At 38.6% G+C, this 15,143-nt stretch overlaps 1 protein-coding gene across 2 annotated transcripts in view; it reads right to left on the reverse strand.

Moving 5' to 3' along the window:
- Positions 1-481: 481 nt before the first annotated feature.
- Positions 482-15,143, reverse strand: part of USP8 (ubiquitin specific peptidase 8) — a 37,828-nt gene continuing 23,166 nt past the window's right edge. For both annotated transcript variants that reach the window (XM_089539002.1, XM_089539003.1), the window contains exons 10-19: positions 14,017-14,243; positions 11,872-12,306; positions 9,944-10,024; positions 7,947-8,209; positions 6,485-6,697; positions 5,564-5,774; positions 3,312-3,548; positions 2,324-2,466; positions 1,568-1,700; positions 482-1,357 (exon numbers count right to left, since the gene is read on the reverse strand). In XM_089539002.1, coding sequence (XP_089395128.1) covers positions 1,172-1,357; positions 1,568-1,700; positions 2,324-2,466; positions 3,312-3,548; positions 5,564-5,774; positions 6,485-6,697; positions 7,947-8,209; positions 9,944-10,024; positions 11,872-12,306; positions 14,017-14,243 — 2,129 coding nt within the window. In that variant the 3' untranslated portion in view covers positions 482-1,171. The remainder of the gene's footprint in view (positions 1,358-1,567; positions 1,701-2,323; positions 2,467-3,311; positions 3,549-5,563; positions 5,775-6,484; positions 6,698-7,946; positions 8,210-9,943; positions 10,025-11,871; positions 12,307-14,016; positions 14,244-15,143) is intronic.

Consider the following 15,143-nt stretch of genomic DNA (forward strand, 5'->3'; position numbering starts at 1 on the left):
TTGACTTTTGTTCATCTAGTACAAACTGCACAAAGGGTGGGATCCGAACTAGCCTTGAAGGCACTGAAGGGGAGGAAGGAGGTGTAGAAACAAACCCGAAGAGACTGAATTCCAGAGTAACAACTGGAGAGAGATAACATGGGCACTTTTTAAGGAGGCAGAGTTTTCTTGCAAGAGATCTGGCAGTTCTAGTTTGTAATGCCTCAAGTATCTGCAGCTGACATACATGACCCAACTGTGGGAAAGATAAATGGCCAAGCCTCCAAACCTAGAAATGGGCTTATGAATGGCCTGGATGTGACTCTGCCAGATTGAAAAAACATGAGGCAATCCTACAAGGATTATAGGCATAAGTACAGTTTCCAGCCTTCCTCATTCCTCTTTTAGACAAAACTGGCATGTGCAGAAGCACTCCTTTACTCCTCGCTTGAACAGACAAATCTGGCTATTGGATTTATTTAAGTCGCAAACAAACGAAGAAATGTTTTAACAGGCCATTGTATTTTCATATTGTTGAAAATAAGATTTTTTTTAACATTCAGAAGTACATGAAACTCTTATATTTAAAACTTTAAAAAAAGAAAGTCTGTCTTCTAGACCACATTTTAAGGTGTGCAGATAGATAATTGTTAAGAACAGGAAAATAGGCTCTTCCCTACATAAAAGGAAAATATTTAGACAAAGCAACCCTCTTCATTCTAATAGTTCTCGGAGGACCACATATCTTTATTATATACAGAGTTTGGATGTGCAAGCCTGCAATCAATATGTACACATACATTCCTACCTGCTGACATCGTTCTAATGTATTCACAGTAGAATCAAGCTTAAGGTTAGTGTGAAAAGGCCATAAATGTGGGAGGGAAAATAAAGATATGCTTTGGGTTTTAAGACATTTTAAACCCATATATTAATAGCCTTAAAAGGACTAAGTTAGATTTATAATTTTGGAGCATCACTAAAATAAGTTATTTTTTTAAACAAACTGTTCTGTATTAAGCAGCAGAGTTAATCATTTGGTTTTCAGAGTTAAGCAGTAAAACTAGTATATATCTTAGATGAGAAACTGCTGCAGCCATCTCCTGCCTCAGCCAGTGACCATATATTAATCACAGCTCAGGCTGTTACGATGCATTTATAAAAGGAAACCAATATTCTTCAAACATTTCTTTTACGTAGCTATATCACCGACTCGTTGTTCAAAAGACGTGTAAAAGAGGATATAGGCAGCTGAAGATTTCACAGATGATGCAGAGATTTCGGAGACTTCGTGATCATCAAACTTATACCATCGCTGTTTTGCAGCATTTTTGCAATAGGCTGTGTAGTGTCCTCCATCCAGCCCTCCGTAATGATTCTACAGAGGAAAGGAATGGGATTAGGAAACCGTAATATATTCTTTTTTGGCCTAATCTTTTCTAGCACTGAAAGCAAGGCTCAATGGCTCCAAGGACTTTGGTAGTAAATGATGATAAGAGTGACTCTCCTGTGCACATTGTTCCTAGCTTGTGACATTTTACATGGATTAAATGGGAGAGATAGTTTAAACTTAGCTACGGTTACTTACAGATACACCGAAGAGGTTATATCTTTTTGAGATACTCTTTGGCCCAATAACATATTGCGACAGCTCAAGGTTTTCCAGAGGGAAATCAACTGATGTCTGAAGTTTTTGCTTCCATCGTCCATCATAAGAAAACCTAGGCATGAATTGAAATATATTAAGAATTAGATATTTTTGGCTCTACCAAGAATGCTGCAGCAATGATAAATAATTTCAAAGATACAGGATTATGGGATGTGGTTACTCTGGTGTCCCCAAAGTTTCAAGTCATACTGCATGTGGGAACAGACAGCAGAAATGTCTTGGGCTGAATATGCCACTTCCAAGAAAATCCATCATTTTCAAGTGGTCTCTAAGCTTTAACACAACAAAACTGCCTATACAGACAAACACCTGTAGCAGCCACAACCTCAAGTGTAAAATGGACCCAGAATGGATTATATTCAACACCTGATATATATATGGATGTGTCACTGTCTACATAATAAATATGTTAAGCTGAGTGGAATCTCAAAGATAGAGTTGGGAAGAGCAGTAGCTCAGCAATAGAGTATACTCTTTGCCTAAGAAAGGTCCCAGCTTCAGGCAAGGATGGAGAAGACTCTTCTCTAAAGCTCTAGGAACTCAGTGCCAAGTTAGCATCCTTTGACTCTGTATAGGGCAACTTCATACTCTCTTTCTGCTTTTCAAAAATATATAGTGTTTTAGGAAAGCTAAATTACCTGCATTGCTAGGAACAGTACTACTCTTGAACCTTACCTTTTCAAGTGCACTAAAAGAACAGGAGGCAGCTTCCAGATTTCTATTTTTTTCAAAGAATCTCTTCGAGTTTTGCAATGACTACAGTAAAATCTATTGTTATCTGTCAGTTTTTCTTCTTTGGAGAACAATCTAAGGCATTCCTAGGAGAGAGAGAAAAACAACACACAACCTGAATTGAAATAGCTAAAAGTAGGGATAAATGTGAGGGCTAAAACCATTTGCTGGTATTTTCTGAGAGGACTTAGCCTCATAGTAGCCATTCTCAGGCCTCAACCAGTGAAAAAAGCCTTAATGTTTTTTAATAAGTATAATAATATTGATTGATGGTCACTGAAGTCAGAAAGGGAACTAAATAGGATTTTTAAGGGAGCAGAGCTCAACATTTTTCTCCTTCCCATGAAGAGAAGCAGCAGAAACAAATAGCAAAATAAGAACACATGCACAATTTACAGAGTATGTAGTTCAAGCTTTCCTCTTCAAGCAGAATTCTGGTTTATTACAAATACAGAATAAGCACACAACCCAGCAAATAGCACCCTTAATTGTGTCTCACTACTTTCCAGATAGTGCTCATGAGTGGGAGAAGTATTCAATTTTTAATTTATAAGGGACATCACACAAAGTACACAGAATATAAAATAAGCATAGCTCTTTCTCCTATTAAATAGCACGGTAGGGGAATGGGAGAAAAGATCAGGGCTAGATCCTTGGGTTTTCTCCACTGCGCCTGTCAACATGAGAAGAAAAGCTTCTTAAAGGGTTTTACTCAGAGCAAGGAGAAGACTAATATTCACACAACTCTGTCAGTTTGGTCATTTAACTTTCCCCACCATTGTGCATTAGCTTGTTAAAAGCCCAGGTAGTATCCCCAATATTTCTGTAAAGATAATTGTGGAAATAACAAAAGAAATCAAAGAATTGGGGACAAAACTAAATTTTGACGAAAGCACCTAGGAATTGTTTACGACTGGCTTATATAACTAACCTGCAATGTACATTTACTAGTGGATGCAAGTGGCAAGGATAAATACATAAATGCTTCAAAGGTCCGAGACTTTTTATGACAGGTAAGACACTGCACCGTGGATTTGAACTGGCCTTGGAAGAGTGCAACAATAATAGACTCATTGAGCAGTTTGTGCTTGTGCCAGGCAAGATCAGCTGCTTTGGAGTCATCTAGATGATCATTATTTTCTTCTTTATAACGTTTTCTGTTGTCAGCCTGGAAAGTTGAGAAATTAAAATGCTTTAACAAAAGCCAGATGAAGGTATGCTTTACATGTTGCTATGGAAAGACAGAAGTGATAATGCACACATTTCTAAGACATATTTAACAGACTGTTTGAGCATCCTATTTTGTAGCACATGCTTTCTTCTAAGCAATAACCTGAATTTTTAAAAAAGATTTTTTTTTCTTATCACAAGTTTAAAACAAATATTGTGGAAGGCTAGGAAAAGAGATTTGGAAAGAGTACTCAGTTCAGACGCATGCTGCTGGGACTCCTCTGTATGAAATCACAACAGCCATCCTATTAGTTTTCTAATGCAAATTCAGAATTGGAGATTTATCAATTCTGTTCAGTCATAATTTACAAAACAGTTTAATTTTTATACACTTGTATGACAACACACACACACACACACACACACACATGAATATGATGTCAAAAGCTTGACTGGTGCACAGGAAACCCACTGCCCTCCAGATATTATTCAACTATAACTCTCTAAATCCCTGACCACTGGCCACCTTGGTTGGGCTGATGGTGTTAAGAGCATCTGGGGGTCTGCACATTCACCAGCCTAGAACAGGGCATGCAGTTAGTTTAGTCAAATGATAACATACAGTTTTGTGATTACAGAATCCAAATATATAAAATAAAATTACAAAAATATGGAGGGACATATTTGATCTCATAAAAACCCTTGCAGCCACTGAAAATACTTCTATGTCTATTGTGTCACTGGCAAGCTGCTTTTCTGTGGATCTGAATTTGGCAAGGTTTCCACTTTCCATTACTCTGCTCCATCCCACTTCAGGATTGCTCAGCTCTTGGCTATATTTACAGCTACTTTTTCCTTAGGCAACCAAGGACAGAAATGCTTTTCAGCTGCACATTGCTGCCTCTGCATTATCTCCTATTCCCTGTATGGGGATACCTATTGATCAGTTTAATAGAAAGAAAGGATATTCTGCTGACAATAAAGTTATCTGGGCTAGTACATGTTTGGGAAAGCAGAATAGCAATCTTTCTTGTAAGCACTCTATAAGCCATCTCAACTCAAGTTCCTGGAAGTTGATCTCATCAGCATATAATGCTATCTATGTTTTTAAAAGATGCTCTTTAACTTACTAAGTTTAATCAAAATAGCACAACTCTTAATCTCTCCAAAATGTTGAGATACTTTTCAGAATCATGTCATTCAGGGTCTGATGCATTTGTGGCATATTTCAGATTTTAGTTTAGTTTCAGTTGCGTAAGAACATATAAATTGTTCTGCTGCTTTTGGTTCATCTAATTCAGCTTTCTCTAGCTGCAGCCATCCAGATATCCAATGGAAGCTCATGAAAAAGGCATCCTCCATGGTTTGTTACACTGTCTGGTTTTAGGATGATTGAGAAGTTGGTTGAGAGGCAGGAGCAATACACACTCATAGGTTTCCCCCTGTGTCAGCTGACAAGGGAGTAAACCAAAGTTCTTTTTCTGCTGAAGTTGTTGGCCCCACTCTCTCAGATCAGCTTAGCTACAGAGCCTTGCCACATTCAGTGTCTCAAAAGTGATACTCATGCAGTGACTGCTCATGCAGTCAACCTAGAATTCATGGTGAGTACTAGCCTCCCATTCTTTGCATGACTGTCTTGTCTTGCCTCTTGTCCTTGTTCCTCGATACTGATGAAGGAAGGTATCTTTCCTTTGGTCTCCAGAAGAAAACGATTTGGCATCCCAATGCCACTGTTCATCACACCCATTGATCTGTTGTTATAAAGCTCTACTGAAAACCAAAGTGCATCAACCTTCCCCCTGCCGGAAGTTTGTTGAGGTTAGAATTGTTGTCAACAACGCTTTCTGACTTGCAAAAGCAGCCCCTCTTGGAGTCTGACACCTACCAGGGCAGGATGTTGTGCTCGGCCTACTCAATGTAGGATCATGGGTAATGTATGAAATTCTAAGCCACTACTTTGGAACTCTACTTTCCCATATGAGTTCTGTAATTTTCATGAAAAATGAAACTTACTTTATTCAGGTCTTCATGGAGACCATCCATTAAAAACAACAGCAATTCCTGAGAGTCTTGCTGACTGTAACCTGCAAATTGATCATTGATCTTCCCAATGGTAATTTTGAAGTCTTTTGGACTGATATATCTGTATTGTCCAGCCCAAAGAGCTTTCATGATTATGCCAAACTCCTCTGCCACTTCACCTTTGTGCCCCAAGAAATTTGACCTGCAATTAACATAAGAATTTGATGGTTGACATTTTTAAACAGAAGGAATCTGAAACAAATGTTTTTTAATGTAACCCTGCCACTTCTATGCTAAACTGACTATGTGCCTATAGTGTATCTACACTGGAAAATACTGGTTTAGCTGTTCAGTGGAGCTCCCTAAACATGAACTTTCTACCACTTAATGCTGAGATCTGGAAACTAACTGTCTATTCTAATATTCTGAGCAGGCTCTCCAGAAGTTAGAGTTAGAACACAAAGGGAAATTCACCTTAGCCATCCCAGGCTATAGGATTCCCTGCCCCACAAAAATCTGTTCAGTTGTCCATTTATATGTCGATCAGAATTTTAAAAGTCTTCTCTGAAATACTTATACTACTACGTTCTGTTTGAGTTTTTAAATATTTGTTTTACAACAGTTAAACTTTACAGTGTTTTTAAAATTCGCAATGAGATTCATTGCCTTAGGTATTACAGAATACTTCCAGGATGGAAGGCTCACTGGGAACAATATGTGTATGTGTATGTGTATACACACACACAACCTTAAATTCCACTAAATAAAAGGTGAGATGCAAGATGTAAATAAAATAAAAACATTAGAATTTATCTAAACACCCATCTTTATCGAAATGTTGCTATAACGTTTTGCACTCATATCTAAATCAATGAAAGCAACCCAATACAATTTTTTAAAAAGGATTATTACCGGTTGATATCATCTTGATAGTAGTTTCTGTTGAAGTAATCAGCCAGATGTGGTGCATTACACAGGCATTGTAATACAGAGTTCATATAGCAAGTATTTCCTAAATTCCGAAGACCTGTGAGAGCTGGTCCCATTCCCCCAAATACAGGGTTAAGATTACGAATTTGAGATGCAGAAAGCCTTGAGATTTCAGCTTTAGGATAGCTTACTGGTCTGAAAGGAAAACAATAATATTAGAATGAAATACGTTTATGATGTGTTCATAGTTTGTTATTTAGGACAGAAATAATAAAATGAATAATAATATAAAAATGAAATGTCTTTTTGTGTTTAGTATTTTTAAAATTTATGATGTTCTGTGTTCATGGTTTGTTATCTAAGGTATTTTGTTCTTTGACATGTCCCTCAGACTCAGTGGAAAGAAGATGACTGAGCTTCCAGAAATCAGTACATACAAGCCATGTGTGCTCCATATAATTCTAAATAGAATATAATTTTAGCAAAGCTGGGGGGGTAAAAAGTCTTTCTTTTTGTAATCTACCCTACAAAATAGGGCCTATAGTGCGCCCTCATCACATGCTAAGGGTTGGCCGAGGGTGCACCGCCCACACATGCCTCACCCCTAGCACGTGATGAGGGCGTCAAAATGACTGCGCCCTATATGCACAGGCGCTGCCATTTTGACGTGATGGACACTTAGTGTCTGCACTTCGTGCCCCCTTGTGACGTCGTGAGTGCGCCATTGGCACACTGTAGAGTCACAATGGCGCCGCAGAAAGAACCCGCTTTTTGCCGGTTCTTTTTGCTGCATGAGGAAGCCACATGGTTTGTCCGCTGTGGCTTCCTCACGCGGCAAAACAAGATGCTGGCAGACCACCCTTTTTGGGCAGTCTGTACCCCGCCATAATCATTATAATAAGATCCTGAGTAAAGAGTGTGTACCACCATGGACTATGACTCTGGAGACCAGAGTCCCTGCTGGGCCACCCAGGGTCACACTCTCTCAACCTCAGAGGATGCCAATGGCAAACCCACTCTGAAGAAACTTGCCAAGAAAACCCTGTAGTTTGCCATTGGGTCACCATAAATTGCAATCAACTTGAAAGCACACAAGTCTCTCACACATACAGTTGTCATCCAATTTGTTCTAAGATACTTTCACGGGAATAGACATGAAGAAACAATGGAATATGGCACAGAAAAACTAATCAGAACTAAGGTATCTGTGGCCAAGTCAATTCTCCACCATGGCATTTTAATGTCTAGACTCTGTCAGCAGTGGATAGTTCCTATGTACTTTGAGAAGCTCTAAAACACAAATGGCAAGCATCTATATTTCTATGCTTCTTCCCATCTTCGAAAGGATTTCAGCACCGAGATTACAGAACTGTGGACTGCCCCCTCCCCTCCCATAAAAATCCCAATTTGGGAGTTTGCAAAAGACATACTATAGGTAACGTACTTATTCTCACGATTAATGGTAGGAGTGATGGTGACTTTCTTTTTCTCTTCCTCCTGAATGGCTTGGGATATATCTGGTGAGGAGTAAGAGCGCTTCAGTTTGGAGGGTTCCCTCTCTCGCTGATCCACAGCCTGAGGTTTTGGTTTATGAGTTGGTGGGGTAGAAGGTGGAGTGGCTGACGGAGTCATTTCTGGTGGATACATTTGAACTGTGTTGGTCGGAGAGTGGTAGTAACGGAAAGTCCCAGTAACTGGATCAAGAAACTTCAAATGACACGTGCAATTAAAAAAAGGAGGAGGGAGGTGGGAAAAAAGGGGAAGAGTTAAATCTAACCTCAAAAATTGTTTTGGAATACTATAATGCATTAGATATAGAGCTGCCTTTGAAAATTGTGTGGCAGTGAAATGCTAGGAATTTACTGTGAATTTCAATTCTTGTAGAAGGAGAAAACATTCATATATGGGTTAACTCCTAATGTGACTTAAGATAGACGAGGGTCATGTGTCAAAAGAAATGCATTTATAGTATTTTATCTCTTATCTCCAGTTCTTCCCACAGACAACCACAGTCAAGAGGTTATTAGGGAGATAAAATAACAGAAAAGGTAAAATGAAAGAAAACAGACATAAGCACAAGGCAGATGACCAATCTGTGAACATCACTGTAGTGTGATGGGTTTGGATATCTTCACCAAACAGGAATTGACATTCACAGTAAGTTCCCTACACTTCATTCTATGATTATGCCAAAGGAGCCATCTATGTATGGCAAAATGGGAACTGTCTCTTAAGATGTTGCTGGGGTGGAACTGCCAGCATTTCTCAGCACTGGATATGCTGGAGGGGGAGACTGCCAAGGTTGGTCTTGTTCCTGTTCCTGGGATGGTAAGAGTCAGTCCTTGAGCTGTCCTGATCGGGCTTGCACTGGTGTCAAAATGGATGCTCCAGCTGGAGCATCCATCACCTCTCCCTCTGATGTCTGGCTAGCATGGACTGGTGTTTGTGAGGTCTGACTGTTGTCTAGCATGTACAGTGACAGGAGTGAATTCATATGTGGATGGCATCTTCACTCCAGACAATTACAACTGGTCCAAAACAGGACAGTAAAGATCTTAATATAGACTACCTGATATGATTACATTATGCCACTTTGCATATACAGTAGGCCCTGCATTTTCATGAAGGATCCATTCCAGACCCCCTTGCGAAAATGGAGACTTGCGTATATTCAAGCCCCATAGACCTGAATGGGGTGCTTGCCCACAGAGTGCACCCCATTAAAAATAATGGAGGTCACCCCTCTGTGAATATTCAAGACCGTGGACATCAAATCTGCAAGAAAGGAGGGGCGACTGTACATAACTTTCTAGTCTGTTTCCACATCTAATTCAAAGTGTATAAAGCTTCAATGCTCTCAACTGTTTGGGGCCCATATATCACAATTGTCTCTTCCCTCATACACTTGTTCAGAACATAAGATCATCTTCTGTGGCCTGGATCTTTTTCTGGCTGCCCCAGCCAAAGAAAGTGACTACTAAGGAGAGAGGCTTTTATTGTTGTATGTTTTTAACTGTATGGTGTTTTTGAATGTTGTAAGCCGCCCTGAGTCTCAGCCCTGGGAGAAGAGCGGGATATAAATACATAGATAGACAGATAGTCAAGTACTGGAATGCCTTCCAGAGGCTTGCCTGGTGCCTATGTTGTGATCTTTCAGCACCAGGTGAAAAGCTTTCTAATATATAATTTAGTGCAAGGGGCACTAAGAACCCAAATAGAGAAGCTATTAATGGCCTGCAAAGCAACTACTGCTAATGAATATTATTTGTATAGTTCATCTCTGTTCTTATTCTTAAACAGATCACAGAATCATAGAATCATAACTTATACTATCATTTGCTATATATTTCTTAGCATTAACTGTAATACCCAAAGAATAATAAAAGAAGATAAAATGAGTACCAACGCACAAAATTCCAGAACATCAGTCATCATACTTACTTTAGCCCAGCCAGCAGGCAACCCTGGTATAATTCTCCCCATCTCCTCACTCCGTGCTCTTGTTAATGGCTCTCGCTGGGACTAAAAACAACACAGAGATCAAGAATAAGACCCAAATGATACAATATGACAACCTACTTTAATACACTATTAATTTCAACCCATAATTAACAAGCTTTTGTAAGAAATCAGCAAGTAACCCCTTAGTTGCACAAAGCAATGGAATGATGTTGCATTTCACATCAAAGCAGCGTGAAGTGAGCTTTAGAGTCAGATATTCAGAACAGTAAGAATATCCAACAAACTTGGGCTGTTTGTAACTATAGTTTTTTGAAAAACAAAATAGTAGGAAGAAGCTAGGAAGAAGTAGGGCAGGCATATGATTTATGTTCATCATTCTGATTTCATGGAGGAGAGCAGTTAAAGACAAACTATTTTACAAGCTGCTGACACTCTTTTGCCAGGGGCCATGCTTAAATCAGCCTTGCTGAAGCCAATGCACTTCAATGCAGTAGCATAAGTTCTGTGACTCTTAAATTATTTTACAAATGATTTCTTTACTTCACAGACAACAAAAAAGTCACACACAGGCAACTATGGAAATATCATGGAATGACCATGATGACACATCTACTGAATTTGTTGGCAAATAGTGTTATTCTGTGAAAAGTAACACATGTGGTTATCATGTTCTATGAATCTAGTTAAATGGCCAGAAATATAAAACAAGGTGATGTTATGACATCTGCTCTATGTTTCAGCAGCTATGCATCAAACAGCCCACAAGGCTATTATTTATTTTTTTCAGACTGTTGTTCAGTATCTTCTCTAATATTTCCTGGCTTTGGAGATTCTGCTTTCAACCCAGTCTGCTTCAAACGATTTTGAAAAAGGAATATTGAGTGTTTATGCATTAATTTAGTAAGCTTAAGTGTCTCATGTTAGTGTAACATAATAAAACACATACAACAGGATCTTATAAAAGCAGTATTTTTGTCTGTTTCTATTACTGGAGAGCACACATACACATTTTTGTTGTTTATTAATTCTTTAAGGAAAGTTTGCAAACCAAATGAATGTCGATCTGTGTGTAAAAAACAAAGCAATTGCTCTAAGTCAGACCTGACATTCATTTGCATGCACACAAAACTACCCCCAAGCAAGGAATAATTGCAATCCAAAGCATCCAGGAAATGATAGTTCTTGAAAAACACCAAAACTGGAAACACAAACAAATTTTTTAAAAAAACAACCCTGATTTTACTTATATGTAAAGTAAATCTGGCAGAGCCCCAAAGGACTGTTCACATCTCACCTTATGAAGCTGAGATATAGTGTCCAAATGTGTGCAAGGCACCAAATGTATTTAGCTGTATAAGGTTTTGTTTTAGCTCTCCAGCTACTGAAAATATGAATACTGTGACATTTCCTTCTCTCCTTGTCACGTATTGTGAGAGGTATGTGCACAAATGTACAAGTACAAGCATTCACTTCACAATACTGCCTTGGGCTACATCTGTGCAGCAGAAATAATGCAGTTTCACATCACTTTAATTGCTATGGCTCTGTGGAATTTGCTATGGATTTGTAGTTTGTTGTGGCACCTGAGCTGTCTGACAGAGAAGGCTAAATATCTCACAAAACTACAGATCCCAGAATTCCATAACACTGAGCCATGGCAGTTAAAGTGGTATCAAACTGCATTATTTCTGCGGTGTTGATGCAGCCTAGGAGGCCACATGATACATCTGGGTCTGGAACACAATATAACCCTCTCTCTGCCTTTGGCCTTAAAGGAGTGTGTTTTGCTATAGATTCCTCAGCAAATTTCTGCCTCTGTATTTTTCATGTCCAGGTGACCTTTCCTTTTTCACTGGCACAAATTTTGCCACTGCTATTTTTATTTTTACTTCAGGAGTTTCACTCACAATTTTACTTGTCTTTTTAAAGTCTGTTAATTCTTTTGGTGTCTTTTCCACCTCTTGTTTTTCACCTGTTCTTCTGCTGGCCTGTTCTTCTTTTTCACTCTGAAGAGTTTCCTTGCCTTCCCTTTTCCCCTGTTCTTTTGCTTTTTGCTCGTCATCTTGCTTCACCCATTTCAGCTTCTCTTTCTGTTCATCTTGTTGCTTCTCTTGTAGTTCTTTTTCTGGTCTGTTTTTCCCCAGCTGAGAAGCTTTTTCTTCAGGGGTGTGGATTTTCTCTTCCTCCATTGGGCTGACTTTTAGATCCAACGTTGGCTTTGTGGAGCGATCTGGAACCACTTTTCCATTTGAAGTAAGCTGATTATCAATGACTGGGCTATCAGCTTTTGACTTATCATCATCGTCTGGAATTTTTGTTGAAGGCTTTTTTGTACGATCAACCTAGATCAATTGAAAAAAGTAAAATAAAATATTTTACAGACCTATTGAAACATCTATGATTTCAGCCCGACTGAGGAACATACTTTAGACATGACATGAATTCAATTAGACATGTAAAACAAGTCAGGGATGTTGATATGTTTTTGTTCAACCTTCCTCTGTCCCTGTTCTCCCTGAAAGAAGGATTATATTTGCATGCTTCCTTCCATAGATAGGGATGTATACTGTTGAAATAGTTGAGAAATTGGTGTGGGGCTAAAAATTTACAGTGCATGTTAAAAAATGGCTGAAATCAAGGGTTGGCAACTTGTGACTCTCATCAGCCCTATCTTGCTTAGCCAATGGATTATGGGACCTGCAATCCAATAGCATTTGGAAATCACTACCTACCAGCCTCTGACATGAATGGATCTGAGATAACCATTCTGTTTTACAGTATTTTTCTTAACTTTTGTGGCTTTACACTTTGCAGAGGATTTGTCCTGGAAGGCTTATAAAACAGAGCATTAAAACTGCTAGAATTAATTAATAATTAAATAAATAAATATGTTTGTTATATGTTCTTCAAAGCTAGAGAGCCAGCTACTGCATATAACGCTGAAAATATCTGAGCAATCTAAAGGCAAATTCTTTATGGTGCAAAGATTTGGGGTTTAGGTATAATAAATGATCTAGTTGCTACCCAGTACAAATTTAAATTTATTTTATATTTCCTCCTCCTATATCAGCTGCTCTTCTTGGTGCAGAAGTGGGATTGCCATCAATTTCTATTACAGCAAACAAAGCAACCTTTTTTTTGGATAAAGTTGATATGCCCAATTTTGCGATAGTAAACATAGTAGGAAGGGTAGTTGTGCTCATTTTTGTTCCCTCCCTGTGCTTTTGTAGATTTCTGTTTATATGAATCAAAGAACAAACTTACGAGACTACTTAATATTTACAAAATGTTAATGAAGATTAGGAAATACTTCAGTGAATAGGATTTTGGACTAACCTATCTTTAGGACTATAACTATCCTTTGAAAGTAGTCTCGCCAATTATTTTAATGTTAAAGTGGAATCTCTTTTCTTGTAGTTTGAATCTATTGCTCTTGGTCCTATTCTGTGGAGCTGCAGAAAATAGACCTGCTCCATTCTCAATATGGCATCCCTTCAAACATTTAAACGGGGCTCTCATATTACCTCTTAACCTTCTTTTTCCCAGGCTGAACATACATATTATTATAAAGCCTCAATAGACAGTTCTCTTTTTCTGAGCCACGGTACCTGTGGAATTGTCTTTTCACAGATGCTGACCTATCACCTATCCTTAAATATTTTCAGAAGAAGGGAGACGTTTTTAAAAAATTTCCAAGCTTTGTACAATCTTAGGTATGTTATAATTTCACTCAGTAGACAATTTATTGCTTTCAAGTTGGTCTGTGAGTAGTGATGCTAAAAGATGGCACAGAATATCTTAAAATAGACACCATTTAAAAATGTTTTTGAATACCTTTCAAGGGATTTACAGTGTTGGCCAAGTGATCCAAGGATACTATTACTGTACTACAATATACTGTACATGTGTGTCTGTGTGCGCATGTGTTCTCCACCTTTACAATCTCAGAAAAAGCAGGCTCATCCAATCAATAGTTAATAAATACAATAGGCAAAACATCCATATAATTATGTTGTAGCTTAAGCAAGCATATCCTGTCAAAATCAACTCACCTGAGGAATAATCGTGGCAGATACTGGCTGGACAATAGGAAATGAACTATCACCCTTAAAAGCAGTGGCAAGTGATCCACTGGAAGCTGGTGCTTTAAGTGAATCTACTTTCTTTTCCTGATCATTTGCAGCTTCTGGTCTTTCTGTCACTTCCACCACAGGTTTTACATGAACAACAGGCAGTGGAGCAGGAACTGGTTCTTCCAAAGATGGGTATGTAAAATCCACTGAAAAGAACACAGAAAGATGTTTTAAAAATATACAAAAGTAAACCTACTTTGTAAGAGAGTTAAGAGATACATGTAAACGAGCTACTGCCCACATAAGCCTGCCAACGAGATAAGACCAGCTTAAGAGTTTTTGCTATTTGACTATCTTTCACATGATATGAGATGGATAGGTAGCCAAAACATGATCTTTGCAGTGGTTGAACTGAGATTGCTGAACACGGTTCTCTTGAAAATATGATGTTGGGTTACTTACCATGATTGTCTGTTCTGGACCTTGGGGGGGAGGGAACATCTATATAGGGATTAACTCCCACTGCCATCCAGGCCAAGCAGGAGCCACACAACCTAACTTTTCTCTATTCATAGATTGGCTCCTAACTCAGTTCTTCCCATAGCACAGAGAATTTACAGAGTAAGCCAAGCAATATATACAAAATGTAAGCATGACACAAGTTGGATGTGAAATTATTGGTGGTGAAACATATCCAATGATACTGCTAAGAGTGGGTTCAAAGAGACCTTTTTTTTTGTAAGCAACCAATATCACATTCACAGGCTGCAGAGAAAGAGCTGTTTGAGTGTGGGATCAACCAAAGTTAAAAACCGAATTTTAAAGTATTTATTAGGAAAAGTTGTAGGGCTTCAGGGACCATACAACGGCCCTGTTACAAAAGTTCCATTGGCTTTTGGTCTGGTTTCAGGCATAATTCAAACTGCTGGTTATGACCTCTACATCCCTATGTCTTAGATCTGTGCTACCTAACAGACCTGTCTCCCTGTATGAATCTGTCCAAGCTCTGAGATCTTTGTAACTCCAATGGCTGCTCCATGAATCTTTGCATCCTCTCCCTCCTTTGAAAAGAGCATCCATTCTATATTATGTCGACAGGACAGCAG

This window comes from Sceloporus occidentalis, unplaced genomic scaffold (assembly GCF_023333645.1).
Source record: "Sceloporus occidentalis isolate IW3139 unplaced genomic scaffold, rSceOcc1.0.p SCAF_9, whole genome shotgun sequence".
NCBI classification, from domain to species: Eukaryota; Metazoa; Chordata; class Lepidosauria; order Squamata; family Phrynosomatidae; genus Sceloporus; species Sceloporus occidentalis.